The 19,580-nt window shown below is 43.3% G+C and overlaps 1 protein-coding gene across 1 annotated transcript in view; it reads right to left on the bottom strand.

The window, feature by feature from the left end:
• Nucleotides 1-19,580, bottom strand: part of BBOX1 (gamma-butyrobetaine hydroxylase 1) — a 607,727-nt gene that overhangs the window by 90,564 nt on the left and 497,583 nt on the right. The window contains exon 5 of the mRNA XM_078684208.1: nucleotides 9,631-9,736. Coding sequence (XP_078540334.1) covers nucleotides 9,631-9,736 — 106 coding nt within the window. The remainder of the gene's footprint in view (nucleotides 1-9,630; nucleotides 9,737-19,580) is intronic.

Below are 19,580 nucleotides of genomic sequence, written 5' to 3' on the forward strand. Positions count from 1 at the left end.
AAAGAGCCATACATCCTAGTCAAAGAATATGCATTGGCTAATGGAAGTATGATAAAACTGTTTTAAGCCAGGCATGGTTCAGGCAGCACAAAGTATGTTGTAAAGCTACTTCTCTATTAAAGTTATCAAAAATCAGATTTCAACATTAAAATAGATTTTGAAAGCTAAATTGAAAATTATTTTGAATTATATCTCAAACTGCTCTGTATTGCAAAGTGACGAAAACAGATTTTGCAGGAAAAGTTTGTAGTTCCTATTTCAACCCCTATTATATTTGACTTCAAGAGCTAGAACTGACCTATCTGAGTGATCTTATTTGCACAAAGCCTGTAATGTTGTGATTATCTGTTTGGCAGTCGGAGGCATAGTGGTTCACAAAAGATATAATCGTCAATTCCTTGGCATGTGATAAAGGATTAATAATACCCTGGTTAGCTTATGTTAAAAAAGCACGGGGAATTGGTATTGGTCATGCCTTTTTTTAGATGCCCCCTCATGTTTAGATCTGGATAAGAAATGGGTGAGCTGTTTACTGTTGGCAAAGCTAGAGGAGGCCAGGATTAAGGTTGAATCTTTAAAACCAATGGTTGCAACCTACATGAGGTTAAGTGCTGAAGCCAGGACAATGACACATTATATAAGGGAGCCCATGAGTAACTGGGAGCACTCTTTATTATTTTGCTTTAAGGCTGACACTCTTAAATACTTGTTATACTTCCCAGTTGGTTTTCAACACAACCTCGATCTAAGGGCGTGACCGTGTAAGGGTACCTCAAAAAAAACAATGAAGCATTTTTTGTTTTCTGCAACTTTTACCAGCTGTTTACCCAAAGGCAAACTAAGGCAAGAAATTTTAGACATTGTAGCCGAGCTTATAATTTGCTTACACAACTTGAGGATGAAGAGTTCAGTGTGTGCATGGGACTCTTCCTTTGTGCAGCCATCCGCTACCGGGAATCAATGTTTTTTTTTAAACGTGATTGTCTTATTCTAGTTTAAGCTTTAAATTGGAGATTTTATCATGTTGTATATGAGTTTATCAAGTCCACTGCTTGTTTTGCACTAGGATTTTAAATCTGACGGATAAATGTATCTTATTGTACTCTTCTGATCGATTTTGCTGGCTATGCTCTTTTTTTATTGCTGCTCACAGCCGCATAAAGAATAACAGGGAAAAAAATAAGAGAGATAGAGAGACTGAAGATCACCATGACCGATACAACCAAAAACATCAAAGAAGGTCTTGTTAGAGCACAAGTTATGCTCTATTATTTGTAGAGGTGCATTATAATCATGGGTAGTCCGCACCTATATATGATCCTTTATTGTATTAACTTAGGCCATTAGAATGTGATCTGTAATAACATGAAAGGGGACGTGCTAGTGATATTTTCAATGTAAATGTGAAGAAATTAAAGTTGCACTGTGTATGGTTAGTCGAAGACATTAAGGTGCAGAATTTGTACATGTCGCTGACAAGTACTCACACAATTGATGTGCTTATGTAACATTCTCATTAATGATGTTCATTTTATATTTTGTAATCTCTTGAGTCCTTCTGTTATTTCTTATGTTGACCGATTTCGGTAGACCTGAATTGTATTTTTCTCCTGGAAGCTCTACCATTAGACTTACTAGTGAATTTCATGTGCATGTTGGATTTATCCTTCCTCACGTTTCTGTTGCAGGTGGAATATTCATCCTTGTTAGCTAGAATAATGCCTCAGTTTTAGGACTTAGGCTTTGAACGACGAATACTGATAATAAAGACCTGTCGTACTTTCTCATCAGAGTAAGCCTTGGAATGAAGTACATCTTGACAAGGCCTGGGAGCATTGCTGCAGTGTGGAAAACTACCTACAAGGACGCGGCTTGACTGGATGTTGTGATGCCGCAATGCATCTTGGGATACTGCCTGCGGAAGTGAAGTATCAAAGTTAGAAACAGTGTCTGGGGACTTCTGACTTGCCTTGAGAGAGAAAGCATCTTAGTACGAGCTCTGTAGCTCTATGCTACTTGACCCTTGTTCAAGTTCAAGTTCAAGTCCAAGTTCAAAATTTTGTATAGCGCACTACTCACCCAGAGGGTCTCAAGGCGCTTGGGGGGGGGGGGGTACTTTACTTATCGAATATCCAAGTTTTTAGTTGCTTTCTGAAGGAGAGGAGGTTCTGTGTAAGGCGGAGGTGGGTGGGGAGAGAATTCCAGGTTTTGTCCGCTAAGTAGGAGAAGGATCTTCCCCCCATGGTGGATCTATGGATGCGATGAATTGCGGCGAGGGCTTGATTGGATGATCGTAGTTGGTGGGTGGGGGTGTAGAAGGACAGTCGCGTGTTGAGGCATTCGGGTCCAAGGTCGTAGAGGGCTTTGTGTGCGTGGGTGAGGAGACGGAACGTTATTCTCTTGTTGATGGGGAGCCAGTGGAGGTCTTTCATGTGACCGGAAATGTGAGCTTGACGGGGGATGTCCAGTATGAGTCTGGCTGAGGCGTTTTGGATGCGTTGGAGTTTTTTCTGTAGTTTGGCTGTGGTCCCGGCGTAAAGGGTGTTTCCGTAATCCAGTCGGCTTGTGACCAGTGCGTGGGTGACCGTCTTTCTTGTTTCGGTGGGGATCCAGCGGAAGATTTTTTTGAGCATGCGTAGGATGTTGAAGCATGATGATGAGACGGCGTTGGCTTGTTTGGTCATCGAGAGGGAGGAGTCCAGGATGAATCCCAGGTTACGTGCGTGGTCCGTAGGTATGGGTGCTGTTCCTAGGGCCGGTGGCCACCATGAGTCATCCCAGGCAGAGGGGGATGAATCTAAGATGAGGACTTCCGTTTTGTCCGAGTTCAGTTTTAAACGGCTGCTCTTCATCCACTCGGCTACTTCTTTCATTCCTTCGTGTAAGTTGGTTTTGGCGGTGTTTGGGTCTTTGGTGAGGGAGAGGATCAGTTGGGTGTCGTCTGCGTAGGAGATGATGTTGAGGTTGTGTTGGCGTGCGATGGATGCGAGGGGACTCATGTATATGTTGAAGAGGGTGGGACTGAGTGATGATCCTTGTGGTACGCCGCAGATGACTTCGGTGGCCTCTGATCTAAAAGGGGGGAGGCGGACTCTCTGGGTTCTTCCGGCGAGGAACGAGATGATCCAGTCTAATGCTTTTCCTTGTATTCCGACGTTGCTGAGGCGTTGTATGAGGGTGCTATGACAGACTGTGTCGAAGGCTGCGGAGAGGTCAAGTAGGATGAGGGCAGCTGTTTCTCCATTGTCCAGTAGAGTTCGAATGCCGTCTGTTGCTGCTATGAGGGTGGTTTCGGTGCTGTGTTTGGCTCAGAAGCCGGATTGTGAGGGGTCGAGGGATTTGTTGGATTCAAGGAAGGCGGCGAGCTGACTGTTTTTTTTTTTTTTTGTTTTGTTTTTTGTAAAACCTTTATTTACGCAAAAAGGTACACCGCTATTTAGCCGAACATCCCAGAGGCACGGCAGCATTTCAAAGATATGAATCACGGCATACATCAATCACAATACCGGATAAATGAGGTTTAATTTTATGGTAATCACCGGATGCCATCTGTAACTGAAAGCTCCAATATAGCACAAAGGAAACGGGAATCAGGAGTCTAGCCGTGAGGAAGAAGAATATAATGAACAATCCAAACAAGGAGTCCCGCAGAAGGATGGCAACCACTAGAAAGAACTGGGCAATGCAGCAGAGGTACAGGAGACATGTGCATACAATTATCACAAATATCAATTAAGTCCCGGCCCAGTAACAACAACAATGCAACAACCGCTAGGACACAGTTTACGAAAATCCAATGAAAAACGCAAAGAACAACCCACCCGGCGACCCCCAACCCAGAAAAGAGAATAAAAGGAAGCAGAAGAAGAAGAAAAAAGGCCATAGAAACAAAAATAAAAGAAAAAGGGAAAACCCGTCCCCCAACCCCCCACCCTGCACAACTGTAGATGGCTATGGCCTACCCCCCTTTAGCAGCGTGCCTGTCGCCCAGTACCTAAACCCTAAATATAGAAGAAAAGTTAATATAAAAAGGAGGAAAAGGAGAGAGAGCGGAGGAGGAGACAAAAGCAATAAAACAACACCCGATCATACATCCCCGGAGCCCAGGATCACAGAGGAAACACAGAAGCGAGAGCATTAGTAGGCAAAACAGAGCGCGTCCAGTTTAATCACCAGGTAAACCAACACCATCCAGCAGTAAGGCAAATTCAGCCCTGTCCCGTGCGCTCAAGCGCACCAGTCAAATACATCCAACCAGCCACCATGATGAAGAATGTAGACGACAAGGAGAGGCCAGTGGGTCTTTTTCCGACGTCCGCCGTCAGCGACAGTGTATCATAAAGGGTGACAAAGGAAAGTTCCAAAAACAGCACCAGTCCCAAGTAGTGAGCGAAATCAGATAGTTCCGTGGTCGTCGCGGTAGACTGGCCCTCGAGAGCCGCCACATCCACTAGGAATAAATCGGCAGACCGCTCCAGTCCAGGGTATGGCATAACGGCCGGAGCGCACGGACAGTCCAGCAAAGTGCGTCCGGACGTGGGAATAATGGCCTCCAATTTGCGCCTCAGAGCGCAAGCACTGCTGATCATGACGCCACGAAGGGTACCGAGGGCAATCAGAACATCCCGGATCCCAAGCGTAGTCTCAGGAGCACGGGTCAGGGCGCTCACCCCCTCCATTGGTTTCACAGCAGGTTCCGCCATGTTATTCTGGGCGTCGCTGACCCACACACCAAACCGGTCACTCTCTCGCGCCGTACCAAGCCCAAATAAGTCATCCATGCAAAGGTGGGAAACTGCAAGATGCGGGCAGAAAAGGAGACGAGGGCAGTTGCAACGGTGGGAAAGTCACAGGCACTCACCAGTGCGCACACGTTTCAGATCACCGACCTCCCAGTGTACAAAATGGCGCTCAGTCGTACCTCGGGGGAGATGCAGGGAACGGCAGAGTCAGGAAGTGACGGGAAGTCCCAAAGGGAGTCTACCCCCCCGGACGCCTCCAGGCGCCACCGGCCCGGGACCCCCGAAGCGGACCGGAGAGCGCCGCAAGAGGCAGCCGCGTCGGGCAGATCAGGTCGGATGGTCAGCTCTGCCCCGTCACAGGCGATCATCACCAGGATATCGGGGGCCGGCCGTTCCGCGCACGCAAGACCCCGGATCAGCGGCCATGGAGGGCCGGACAGAAGGCGAGAGCATATCTCCGGATCTACGGCCGATGGAGAGGCCGGGAGCACAGCACCGAGGACCGCCTCACTTCCCCTCAACAGGAATGCGGCTCGGGGACAGGATAAGAAGCAGGATCAGTGCACACAGAAGCGAAGTCGGCGGAGCCGAGTGCCTAGGCGGCCATCTCGGTTCCCGGCTAGGCTCCTCCCCCGGCGAGCTGACTGTTGACGGCTTTCTCAATGACTTTGGCAGGGAATGGGAGGAGCGAGATGGGGCGGTAGTTCTTCAGTTCAGTGGGGTCTGCTGTGGGTTTCTTCAGAAGGGCGCTGAATTCGGCATGTTTCCAGCTTTCCGGGAAGGTAGTGGAGTTGAAGGAGCAGTTGATGATGTCACGGAGATGGGGTGCGATAATGGAGTCTGCTTTGTTGAAAATGTGGTGGGGACATGGGTCGGTTGGCGATCCTGAGTGGATGGAGTTCATCAGGCGGATGGTGTCTTCAGTGGTGTTTGGGTTCCAGGTGCAAAGGTTGTTAGAGGGCGGTTTTGGGTCGGAGGTGGGTGGAGTGGACTGGTCTTCGGGCTGATTTTCAAAGCTGTTATGTATGTCGGCGATTTTGTTGTGGAAGAATGAGGCTAGGGAGTCGCAGAGGTCTTGGGAGGGAGTGATGTCGTTGGTGCCGGCGGTGGGGTTGGTAAATTCTTTGACGATGTTGAATAGTTCCTTGCTGTTTTGGGCGTTGGTGTCAAGACGATCATTGAATGCTGATTTCTTGGTGGATCGGATCAGTTGGTGGTGTTTGCGGGTGGCGTTCCTGAAGGTGACCAGGTTGTCAGTGGTTGGGTTTTTTCTCCAGGCTTTCTCGAGGGTACGACAGAACTTCTTGGATTTTTTAAGGTCATCCTTGAACCAGGGGGCTTTTTTGCTACCTTGCTTGATTTGATGGTTTTTCAAGGGTGCTAGTTCGTCGGCGCTGTGGGCGATCCATTGTGTGAGGATGGTGGCTGCTTGGTTTGGGTCCGATGATTTGGCAGGAGGGTTCTGGTAAAGCGATGTGAAGAGCTGGTCGGTGGTAATTTTGTTCCAGTTTCTTCGGGGAATGGGTTGTGGGGGGTTGTGGGTCGTGGTCTTTTTGAAGTTGAAGTGAACGCAGCTGTGGTCCGTCCAGTGGAGGGCTGTGGTGTGATTGAAGGAGATGTGCTTGCTGGAGGTGAAGATTGGGTCGAGCGTGTGTCCGGCATAGTGGGTGGGGTATTGACAAGTTGTTCGAGTCCGAGGTTGGCCAGGTTGTCCAGAAGGGTGGTGGTGTTGCTGTCGTTGTTCTTTTCCAGGTGGAAGTTGAGGTCTCCCAGTAGAATGTAGTCCTCGGAGGGGAGGGCGTGTGGGCTGATGAAGTCAGTGATGTCTTCGCTGAATTGTGTGCGGGGTCCTGATGGTCTGTAGATGAGGGTGCCTCTGAGTGTGGTCTTGGGGTCATAGTGGATCTGGAAGTGAAGGTGTTCGGCGGTAGCGAGTTTGTCGTCGGAACTGGTCGTGATGCGGATGCTGTTCTTATGGACGATGGCGATGCCTCCTCCTGTTTGGTTGGTGCGGTCCTTTCGGATGATCTTGTAGCCGTCCGGGATGGCTATGGCGATGCCGGTGCTGATGAGGCGTTCATCCAGGTTTCTGTGAGGAAGGCGACATCCGGCGATGTAGTGTCGAGTAGGTTCCAGAGTTCAATGGCGTGTCTGTGGACCGAGCGGGTGTTGAGCAGGATGCACTTTAGGTGGTTAGTGACGGAGCTCTGTTTGGAATCTTTGAGTTTGGTGTGGGTCCTAATGCAGTTAAACTTGCAGGAGTGGCAGGTGAAGGGTCCATGTGTGTGTCCTGGGGCGGCTTGGTAGCAGTTTGGTGGGTGGCCGGGGTCAAGGGCTGAGAGGGTTGCGGCGTTGTATGTTATGCGGGCGGAGTGGATTTTGCGGGGGCCAGGGGGTCTGGCGCTGGGCGCGGTCCAGGCGCGGACGGGCATAGACTTACCTTTGGCGCTCCTTCGGCGCGCATGGGGCGCGACCGCTGCGCGTGACCGCTGCGCGCAGAAGCATCTGTCATAAATGTATAGTGGAGGGGGGTGGGGCGAGGGAGGAGCAGCTGGGAGGCGGGAGCGGGGTGGAGAGCCGGGCTGGGAGGCACAACAACTAACAACAAAATGGCAGCAAGTCAAAAGCGAAATAGGACGAGATTGGGGCACGATCTTATAAAGCGCTATGAACAGTCAGCACAGTCAGGTAACAATATTCTGAGCAGGCAAAGCGAGTGATACACAATGGCACAATAAATATCGAAGCACGGTCTAGCAGTAAAGCGCTACGATAACACAATATTCAGCAGTGCGAGCAATGCGTGATATATGGCAGTCTGGCAGTAAGCGCTACGATAACACAATATTCAGGCAAGCAATGCGTGATAGATGGCAGTCTGGCAGTAAGCGCTACGATAACACAATATTCAGGCAAGCAATGCGTGATAGATGGCAGTCTGGCAGTAAGCGCTACGATACCAGAAGATTGAGCAGGGAGCAGCGAGGGGAGCGACCTCTACTGAGAAGCTCAGGACGGTCACAGCGCTCGTTCTGGAAGAGTGGAGCCTACACTTTCTGTGGGAGGGAGGAGCAGCTGGGAGGCGGGAGCGGGGTGGAGAGCCGGGCTGGGAGGCACAACAACAAACAACAAAATGGCAGCAAGCTAAAAGCGAAATAGGACGAGATTGGGACACGATCTTATAAAGCGCTATGAACAGGCAGCACAGTCAGGCAACAATATTCTGAGCAGGCAAAGCGAGTGATACACAATGGCACAATAAATATCGTAGCACGGTCTAGCAGTAAAGCGCTACGATAACACAATATTCAGCAGTGCGAGCAATGCGTGATAGATGGCAGTCTGGCAGTAAGCGCTACAATAACACAATATTCAGGCAAGCAATGCGTGATAGATGGCAGTCTGGCAGTACGCGCTACGATAACACAATATTCAGGCAAGCAATGCGTAATAGATGGCAGTCTGGCAGTAAGCGCTACGATACCAGACGATTGAGCAGGGAGCAGCGAGGGGAGCGACCGCTACTGAGAAGCTCAGGACGGTCACAGCGCTCGTTCTGGAAGAGTGGAGCCTACACTTTCTGTGGGAGGGAGGAGCAGCTGGGAGGCGGGAGCGGGGTGGAGAGCCGGGCTGGGAGGCACAACAACAAACAACAAAATGGCAGCAAGCCAAAAGCGAAATAGGACGAGATTGGGGCACGATCTTATAAAGCGCTATGAACAGGCAGCACAGTCAGGCAACAATATTCTGAGCAGGCAAAGCGAGTGATACACAATGGCACAATAAATATCGAAGCACGGTCTAGCAGTAAAGCGCTACGATAACACAATATTCAGCAGTGCGAGCAATGCGTGATAGATGGCAGTCTGGCAGTAAGCGCTACGATAACACAATATTCAGGCAAGCAATGCGTGATAGATGGCAGTCTGGCAGTAAGCGCTACGATACCAGAAGATTGAGCAGGGAGCAGCGAGGGGAGCGACCGCTACTGAGAAGCTCAGGACGGTCACGGACCCATCTAACGTGAAGAGACTTCTTAGGAAGACTTAACGTGCTGACACCTTTATGGATCTTACCTTGGGAAGTAGGGATGTCACGTTTGTGGTAGTGTAGGGACAGACTACTGCTTTATACCCACAAACCACAAATGAAGGGGAATCTCAACTTTTATGCTGTTATTTTCTGCATTCTGGTTCTCGGACTGATTATTCTGAGTATGCTGCACTGCCTTCATTCCACCCAGATGTTCGGCTTTGTATTAGTTCCACTGTATTTCTACACCCTCATCTTGAGATGCTTGTGTGTCCAACTGTTCTAGGCTTTGTTAAAAATAACTAAATCTAACTGGGAGTCTGTGATTCTTTGGAGTCATAGTCCATTGGAACTGTATTATTGATTGGCTAACAACTTTTCTTCCCACCATGCTTTCATGCTGACAAAATGAGTCATTGACCCCGGGTTCCAGAGTAGATCTAGAACGTGGAACCCGGCTTCTACAGATTAGAGTGGTGCATGCAACCAGAGATGCAGAAGAAGAACCAAAATAGCAGGTGTAATCTTTTTAAGTGACACAATGTCAATGAAAATAAAATAGCCTCCCTTGATAGAAAAAAACAATTCCTAATGGCATTTAGAACTACTGAAATATATAGATTTTATTGACCAAAGCCTTCAATGAAGTACCAGTAACATTATATGCCCTGAGAGTGCCCTAATAAAGATTTGTTCAGAACTCAGATTACAAACCAACATCAATGTACACTAGACAGCTAATAATACTGTTGACTTTAAGGATGGCATACAGTCTGGCTTAAATATTTGCATAACCATGCACACCCCGCTACCTGGAGCCGAGCATATAATAATTTGCCCACTGACTTGTCCTTACCCCAGGCGGATATTGAAGAGCTGGATAGTCAGTGTGGAGGCTTAATTTTCCCGATGTATAAGCTACATTATTAGCATCGACTTTATCTTGCACTTGCCAAGTATTCCTTTAAAGAAAAGAGATGAAAAATGCAAATAAAAAGTGTTTAGTGCTAATTGTGATGAGTTAAATGCATTGCTTTGTATTAACAAAGAGGGTGACCCTATTTCTAATGGGGAACCTAGGAACATATAGCAGAAACACAAAATGGATTACAGGTGGATAGGTGTAACAAGTTCCATACTTTTAAGTATGTTTTAAAGTAAAAGTTGAGTAGCTTCTTTCTGTACGAACGTCCTGAGAAATATCTAGCTGTTATGAATGCATACCACAAAAAGGCCTCTAAAGGAAAATAAAGAAGTCCACGTAGGTGCACAGACCTCAATTTGCATTGATCACCAACACTGAGTGACTAAAGTTTAAACCAGCAACTGTGAACATAGGTGAAATAAATCACAGTATAAACTATTATGGAAATAAGAACAGTCTTAGCATACAACATTTTAAAACTGAAAACTAAAATTACTCAACGTATGGTTTCATGGAAAGGCTCACACAATTGAAGGCTACATTAATGCCTACATGCACCATTGGGTCATGTACTATCTGTGTGTGCCCGCCTAATGTCTGTGCTTTTTGTGCTGCTTGTCTGTCGATATCCTGATATCTGCCAGCAGACATATGTTGACGATCCAGGGGGATATATCTGAGAAGTTTGTGATAAACTGCAAAAAGACACACACCTGCCCCAAAGCCTTTCCAACTAGTTACCAGATGAGCACCCGTGCAGCCGGAATCCTCCCTTATAATGCTGTAAGGATGCTGCCACCAGAGCTAGTAAAATGCCATGACAAGGTCAGGCATAATTCAGGTATTTGTGAATTTGTCCTCCCTGACTTCCTGAATCTCTTACAATTCAAAGTAACAAAGTGAGAAGAAGTGCAAGGGCAAAGAAACAAGGGTGGTGCCAAAGTGATAACCGACCAAACATCAGTTACCAATGTTAGGCCATGTGTTTATTGGTATGCTGTCAGCCCTACATTGATGATGCTGATGATGACAACTCTAATGTTCATGGTGCTTACTGTGATGGAAGAAACATTGTCATGAATATGTGATATAAATTGCAACTATGTGGAATGTAGGAAAGGAATATGGACAATGTACAAATAAAACAATCTACGGCACACAGGGGAAGGATATGGACTATAATCAAACCTAATGGTATACCAAAGCAGTGCATTCATGGGTGAGTCATGGGGAATTATTAAAACAAACGAAAGCTAGGAAAGTAGTTCCAATTCATACATGGGGAGTGATGGTGACTGAAGACCAAAATATGATCAAGAGCTGGTATGAATAAATAACATGAGCAGCAAGTGTTCACTCCTCTCTTTCATCTGGGAAGAAAGTCACTCCATAGGCAAGTCCAAGAGTTTGATCCTCTCATATTAGACTCTTCAGCATCGGCTGTAGTGGAATCATTGCAAAGTCTAGTATTAGGGGTAAAGTGAAGCACCTGATATTATTCATTCACTTCTGCTACTCACGTATTTCCATACCAAAACTGCCCTTCATTCACAATTGGTAATCACTCATTAAACAGAAGAGATGACTCACGGTTACCCGCTCAGTGCTACAACAGGTTGAGGTGATGGTGTGAAGGCCCTGTGCATGGTGCCTTTAGTTTTCTAGCAATTATTGTTGATATCACTGGATTAAAAATACACTTTTCTCAGCAGAGGGAACACTGTTGTTCATTGTAAAGTGGTTGAAGGCACTGGTGGTTAGTCAAGGACAGTTACTGCACAGGTATATGTAGCTAGATCTCAAAATAATGAATTGGGTCTCAACTTCAAGTGGGATAGAGACAGTCGCGATAAAGGACTGATCATGAAGTGGACCAAACTAGATGATCATGTAGGATGCAATGCTGGTAGTGAAAGTGGTAGGGGGTTAGAATAATGTCTCTGCTACTCCAGCTACAGTTTAACCACCCACTTCCTCCTTGACACTTGCAATACTGAGGACGGTAATGAGACAGAATTTCGAGGCGAAAAATTCGAACTACATTAATATCGATTTGGAAATATTGTGGAATGGAAATATTGAGTGCAAGAATATCGTTGTCAAGAATATCGATTTGAAGGTAAGTAATATCGATTTGAAAAATATAGGTCATTAAGATTGTTTGCAAAAATATAGTTGTTTAAAATATCGATTTTTTAATCAGTGTTATGTATTTTAGTATATATTTTAAATGTATGTCATGTAATTTTTTAAGTATTGCTTATGTTTTTTAATGTATGAGTTACATTTCTAGTAGTTTATTACATTTAATTTAATTACATTTTGCATCTTTTAGTTCCCTAAGGGGATGTCTGTTTATAGGGGAATAGAGTAGGAAGTCATTTAATTATACTATTTTAATGATTATTTTTTATTTAACTATATTTATTCAATTGATATTTAATAGTGTTAATTGTGAATTTAATTTTTTGGGGGTACATTTTGATGTGCTGGTTGTGGGGTTTGCAGGGGAAAAGGTGGGAAGTAATTTATTTTTAATTAATGAATGATTAGTTGTTAATTATTATTAATATAATTGATAATTAGTTATGGTAATTGTGTACCTTTATAGGTGTGGGTTGTGGGGCTAGTAGAGTACAGAGTGGGAAGTAAGATATTTTGAATTCATTATTAGTTAGTTGACAATTATTATTAATAAATTAATTGATAATTAATTATGGTAATTGTGTATTTTTTTTAGTTGCGAGTTGTGGGGTTAATAGGGGCAAAGGGTGGGAAGTAGTTTATTTTTAGTTAATTAACATTTAGTTGATAAGTATTCTTATTTAATTGATAATTAATTATGTTAATTGTTGAATACAAATTTTTGGGGTGTGGGTTTTGAGTTTTTAGGGGTAAAAAAGGTGAGTAAATACATGTTACTTAATTTATAATTAGTCGATAAATAAAATGTATTTTAATTGTGTAATTAATGTTTTTAAAGTTCAATTTTAGGTGCAGGTTGTGGGGATTAAAGGGGTTAAGGGAGGGAAATTAATACATTTTAATGAATTCTTATTTGGTTTTTAATTAATAATATTTGTTTAATTGATAATTAGTTATGTTAATTGTGCAACTATTTCTTTTTTTTACATATTAGATGTGGATTCTAGGTTTTTTAGGGGTAAGGAGTGGGAAGTAAATCAAGCAATTAATATTTGTTATTGAATTAATATTAATTATTAATGTAATAATTAATTTGTGTTGCGTGTTTTTGTGGGGAGCACTTACCACAGACTAATTAGGAAGGCTAAAACGGCGTAATACGAAACCAGGATTAGGGAAGCAGAAAACACCATGAAGGAATTGTTTTTAATATATAAATCGCTCTCGGCTGGGAAGCCTGCGGCAGTTCCAGAAGAATTTTGCTCGGTGGATAGCTGCAACCGAATAGCAGAGTTTTTTGCCAACAAGGTAGCAAATATCTATTCAGCCTTTCCAAGCCAAGTTAGCACAGGCCCCGAGTTGGAGGAGGAGACTAGGGTGAGGGGAGAACAACGGGTGCTGACTATATTCGTCACCCCGCCTACTGAGGCCCTCATCCAAATCTGCGGATCTATAAAGTCAGGCTCCCCTAGGGACCCTACCACGCCCAAACGCTTGATGGGCAGTTTGCACGTATTAGAGCCGTACATCCGTCATCTCCTTGATATCTCCTTTGGGACCCATACTGTACCAGATGCCTGGAAACGGGCGGTGGTCCTCCCTCTCCAAAAAAAGCCTAATATCAGCTACGATAGGTTAGAAAATCTTCGACCTATTTCTCTCCTGCCATACATGGCGAAGTTTGCGGAGAAAACCGTGAACCTCCAGCTGATGGATTTTGTGGAAGAGGCTTCCCTGCTTCACGATTCTCAGTTTGGCTTCCGTCCACTTCACTCGACGGAGTCAGCCCTACTTATGGCAGTAGAGGCCATACAGCAGGGAGTGGATGAGGGCCAGACTATGGCCCTGATCCTCCTGGACCTAAGCGCAGCATTCGACATTGTAGCTCACTCCATCTTGCTACAGTGTCTGAATGATGGAGGGGTATCAGGAGCAGCGCTTAGATGGATCCAGTCCTTCCTGACAAGCAGATGCTTTCAAGTCCGTCAGGGAGAATGTTACTCTAGGGAGATTAGCTTGGGCCAGGGCGTGCCGCAGGGCTCGTCCCTGAGCCCAACTCTGTTTAATCTATATCTCTCCCCGCTGGCGGCGATTGTTGAAAGTCATGGCCTGCGCCTTGTGTCATATGCCGACGACACGCAGTTGGTCATCACCCTCTCACGCGTGCCAAGTCTTGCGGCGGACAGTTTCAGAGTTTGCATGCAAGAGCTGGCAACCTGGATGTACGCCAACTGTTTGAAACTAAACGGTAGCAAGACCGAGGTACTCGTGGTGGGGGGAGGGCCATCGGTCTGGTCGTCTGCATGGTGGCCACCCTGTCTGGGAGAAACACCTGTCCCTTGCCAGGAAGTAAGGAATCCTGGGGTATGGCTTGATGTCGACCTTGCCTTTGGCCCCCAGATTGGCCGGGTGGTGGGGGTATGCTTCGGAGTTTTAAAAACTCTGAGGAAGGTCTTGGACCTTCTGCCAATCACAGCTCATCGGACGCTGGTGCATGCCCTCGTCACCTCGCGCCTAGACTACGGCAATTTGCTGTATCTGGGGGCCACGGGAGGGGCCATCAACCGCCTCCAGGTGCTGCAAAATGCAGCTGCACGTTTAGTTCTGAGGCTCCCCAGGAGATCACCCTCAAAGGCAGCACTCCAGGCCCTGCACTGGCTTCCTGTCAGGAGCAGGGTGGAGTTCAAGGCTCTTTCCACGTGTCACCGCATCCTGAGCGGTAAAGCCCCTGTTCCGCTACAGAGTCTGGTTACTCGTTATGAGCCTACACGGGACCTGCGTTCCTCTTGTACAGGGCTACGGAAAATTCCAAAAATAAAGAAGGCTCGAATGGGGGGCAGGTCTTTTAGATATCTGGCCGCTGAGCAGTGGAATGCCCTGCCAATAGAGCTACGCTTGGAGCCTTCAGAGCCCACTTTCAGAAGGAAACTTAAGACTCACCTATACGGGAGGTAGGCGGCTGTGATGGCTGCTTGGACTGTTTACTCTACTTACCATAGCGCGGGGACACGCCGGTGCGCGTAACCAGGCGCTCTACAAATCTCCCTAATAATAAATAAATATAATTATAATTAATTAATAATGAATATTTAATTAATGAAAACTAATTTGTTGATGAATATTTATATTAATAGTGTAAAGAATTTTTTAGGTGCAGGTTGTGAAATTTATGGTGTTATACGGTGAGAAGCAATTTATTACAAAATATATGTAATAATTCATGTTTTTGTTAATAAATAATTTCTAAATACAAATGTTTATTCATATGACAACATTTTTGTATATTATTTATAATAATATGTGTAGGTATTTCTGATATGTATTTAATAATATAATGTGTTTTTATTTTTTTATGTTTAAATATACATATATATATTTTTAAATATTTATATATTTTTTTATTTACTTTGTTTTTTAAATATTTTTATTTTGTTGACGATATCTTGTTTGTTTTTAATGTTGAACTGACTGGAATGGGAATAGTATATTTTACCCGTCCGCTATCCAACAGTTTCCCTACAGTTGCATTTACTGGAGTGGGAATAGTAAATGTTACCTCTCTGCAAACCAACACTTTTCCTACTGTTGTACTGACTGGAGTGGGAATAGTAAATTGTACCCCTTTGCAATCCAACACTTTCCCTAATGTTGTACTGACTGGAGTGGGAATAGTAAATTTCCCCCCTCCGCAATCCATCGCGTTCTCTATTGTTGTACTGACTGGAGGGTGAATAGTACATTTTACCCATCGACAATCCAATGCTTTCCTTACTGTTGTACTGATTGGAGTGGGAATAGTGAATTTTACCCCTCCACAATCCGACACTTTTCCTACTGTTGTACTGACTGAAGTGGGAATAGTGCATTTTAGCTGTTCGCGATCCAACACTTTCGATACTGTTGCACTGACTCGAGAGGGAATTGCTTTTTTTTTTATTATAAATATTATTGTTGTGTTAAGGGACGTGGGAATAGTAAATTGTAGTATTTTGTAATGTTATATTTTATGTAATTTCATATTTATTGTAGTTAGAATAGTAAATCTTATTTTTGTATGGCAAAACATATTTTGTTACTGTTGTGTTGTTTTAGGTGGGAGTAATTATGTTTATATTTAGTAGAAAAATACTTACTTTTTAATGTTGTGGGAATTGTATATATTTTTATTTTTATTTGTAATAATTTATTTTATGGTGTAGTTGATATAATTATGTGTTTGATTTATAATAATAATAATAATAATATTATACTTTGCAATATTTTTGTTTGCAACTTATTTTTAATTAAATTGTAAAAAATGTGTGTTGTTTATTTTAATTTTAAATTACATTGATCCCTTTTTTAATGTGTTACATTTTTGGTATATTTAAATATGTTTACATATATTTTGTTAAAATTATATTAATAATTAAAATATGAGTTTATATGTTTTATATATGCATAATTATATATATATATGTGTGGTTGTTCATATTTTTTAAAGACTTTTGTTGTTGTATTTGTTCAAATATACATTTAACCATATTTGTATTATAAATTAAAATTAGTATTTAATTTATGTTTATTTTAATACTTTTAATTATATATATTTTAAATTCGATATTTAATCCAACCATAGTATTGTAAACTATATAGTTTTTAAATATTTTTGCACTTACCTGTTTAAATATAGGGATTCGATATTTTTATATTTTATATTTTACCTCGATATTTTTTACATCTATATTTTTGTGGTCGATATTCTGTCAGTGAACCACTGAGCACACAGTAAATGGACCTCACCTTCTTTATAGATACTTATTTACAACTATGCCTTCTCATCTGTTCTGGAGCGAGCGTTTAAGGGCCTAATCCTATGTGTGTACCACCGAACTGAATATTAAGCGCCCCATTACGATGGCGGGTGGACTTTGCCCGCCCACCATCGTAACAGAAAATGGGACCGATCGCCAGAGGTACGGCGGTCTCAAGAGGCCAATTAGGATGCGCCCGCTACACTGACGGGCACATTCTAGCCTTTAACATTGCGGACGGTGCATCTGGGTGCAGCTCCGTCCGCAATGTTAAAAGTGCATGGTTTGCATTGCCATGCACAACGTGACAGGCAACGCGCGGTGCTTACCATAAGTACCCCTCAAGTGCAGCCCCCCACACTTCTGGAGGCCCATAACAGGCCCCCAAAGGAGTTTTCGCCGGCCTTTCCATGGCGGCATCACCGCCCTGGAAAGGCCTTTAAATTTGAACATCATAATGTGGATGACAATATTATGCCCCAGATCCGCACGACAGGCAATCGTAACGATTGCCTGCCGGCGGAAAAGCAGCGGACGGTCTTTCAGTCTGCAGCGGTACCCCCGCCATACTAATATGGCGGGGGTAAATTAGTTACAAATGGCGGGCGGATCGCCATCATAATAGGCCCATTAGTCTGTAAACTTTGATTTGCTGGGCTTCATAGAATAGGATTGCTTGCAGATTTTCCATTTAGTGACATCAAACACTCGTTCTTCAGTCCAACTGGGTGTACTATCACAATAATGAGGTTTTAATATCATCCTACAAGAATATTGATTGCAGTTGCGGAATATTGTGCACCTCTGTAGCACAAGTATGTATAATTAACTACAGATTTGACATTCATAACCTCACATCTACTATATTGTCAAGGAAAATATGTTACGGTAGGTGTAGATTTAGTACAAGTAACTCAATATCTACTTACCTTGAGAATTTATATCTGCAGTCAATATTCATGCAGGTGGATACTTTTGTCCTTAATTGTGTGAAACAGAACCTAAGTCTAAGATATCCACACATAAATGGCTATTGGTGAGGATGGGAAAAGTGACACGGGTACAGACACTGGAATGCTTGAAACACTATAAATACGGCATCCAAACTGGTGGAACATTAATCTGTGTGTATGGAGGTGATCTTGTGAAATTATGATTCTGGGGAGTCCTACTATGCACTTAGAGGTTTATTTTAAGTTTGGACACAGTGAGGAGAATTGTGCCCTGCTGAATGTTAAGGGTCTGGGTACTTACTCCCTAGTAAACAATTAAACAAGAGATCATTAGAGGTTTTCAATGAGCCCTGGGTGGAATTTCAATAACGCTGGGGTTGTCAGAGTAATTCTGGCAATTCTATGTTACTCTTCAATGTAGAATTTCTGATCATAATGTGATTATGCCTGCTTGTGTAATCAGAAGTAATTTGGGGAAACAATCCTACGGAGAAAGCACATTAACCGAGCAGTTGCTCGTGCTGCTGCTAATATTCCAATGCATTTAGGGCTATTTTCATTGCGCAAAATGCATTTGGGTGCATTTTTTACTAAGAAACTAGCACTTAAATGCTAGGAGTAAATGAATGAAAAACTCTACCTCAAGCGCACATTTAGCGTAAAGATGTTTGAGTGCATTATTCATGTTCTGTTGCATTTAGCACTATTTCTTAGCAAAACATGTAAGAAAATAGAGGTAAAAGCAGAATTGCTGTTCTTAAATAAATCCGTGGCGTCTTTCAGAATTTAGAGAGAATTCTGTGTGATCACAATAGTTGGAATTACGTGAGTTATGCCCAACCCCATTTTCAAAATAACATTATTATTTAGTGTGAATATATAGTTCATCATTGAGAATACATTGCAGTAGAGTTACGGACTCCTTTAGTACTTTTAAAGAGTAAAATAAATACGCAAAGGCATGTTCATACTTTAGAGTGGTCCGCAATATTTTTTAGCCTGAAAATCAGTGCAAATAGAAGAGTGTGAGCAGATATAAATGGCAACAAACTGAATCCCAATATTAAAATAAATGTTGAAGAAGAAATTATGAAGGGGCTGTGGTTTTTCATAATATTATAGAATGATTTAACAAGATTGACATACAGTTAGGGGGCAAGCTCTGTTATCCACATGACAATGTAATCCCTCATACCCGATCGCCTGAACTGTTCTGCAGGGCAAAAATGTGTGTGGCTTCTTTTAAATTAAACAAAATGTCAAGAAACGTTAGAATTTTAAGACGTGGCAGATTTGTTTTTTCTTGAATCAATTTTGAGCTTAGCAGTTAAGGAAATGTGGTTAGGATTCTCATACTTTAGAATATGAAGTCATACGTTAAAAAAAGTATGTGTACCATCAGTAAACAGAACCCAGCGGTCTTCCCTTAGATTGGATGAGTCTTAGCTAAGTAAGTTATTTTGATTCCAGGAAGTGAGCGGAAGAAATTCAGAACTACAAGGAACCTTCACGGCGAGAAGTTTTCAGGTCTAAGCCTGCCAGACATGCGAAAGTATGCAAAAGGCTTACTGGGGACAAGTCGATAGCTTTATTGGAAAGCAACTCTGACTATTGCTTTTCTTTGGCTTTTTGTTTTCCCATTCTTATTTTCTTGTTTTCTATTATATTGTTTTATTTGTTTTTGACTGTTCATCTTGTCTTCGTCGTTTCTGAGGAACATAGGTTGTTTACCTTCCTCTGGAGTGCTTCTTATACCCTTCCACAAGTATCTGCTTTCGGGAACATTTTTTTCAAGAATTATTCCATGAAAGTAGTAATGTTTGTAATGTTCTCTGTGTTTTCCACTTTTCCTAGCACATATTTCTTCATAACATTATAAAAATAAATTTTTTCATAACTTTGTCCTTCCAGTCATTCATTTACTTTTACAAAGCTCCGCCCTTCAAGCATCTCTCCCATGTGCTATAACTCCATGTTGCACTCTATCTTG

This window comes from Lissotriton helveticus, chromosome 3_2, assembly GCF_964261635.1.
Source record: "Lissotriton helveticus chromosome 3_2, aLisHel1.1, whole genome shotgun sequence".
Classification (NCBI taxonomy): Eukaryota; Metazoa; Chordata; class Amphibia; order Caudata; family Salamandridae; genus Lissotriton; species Lissotriton helveticus.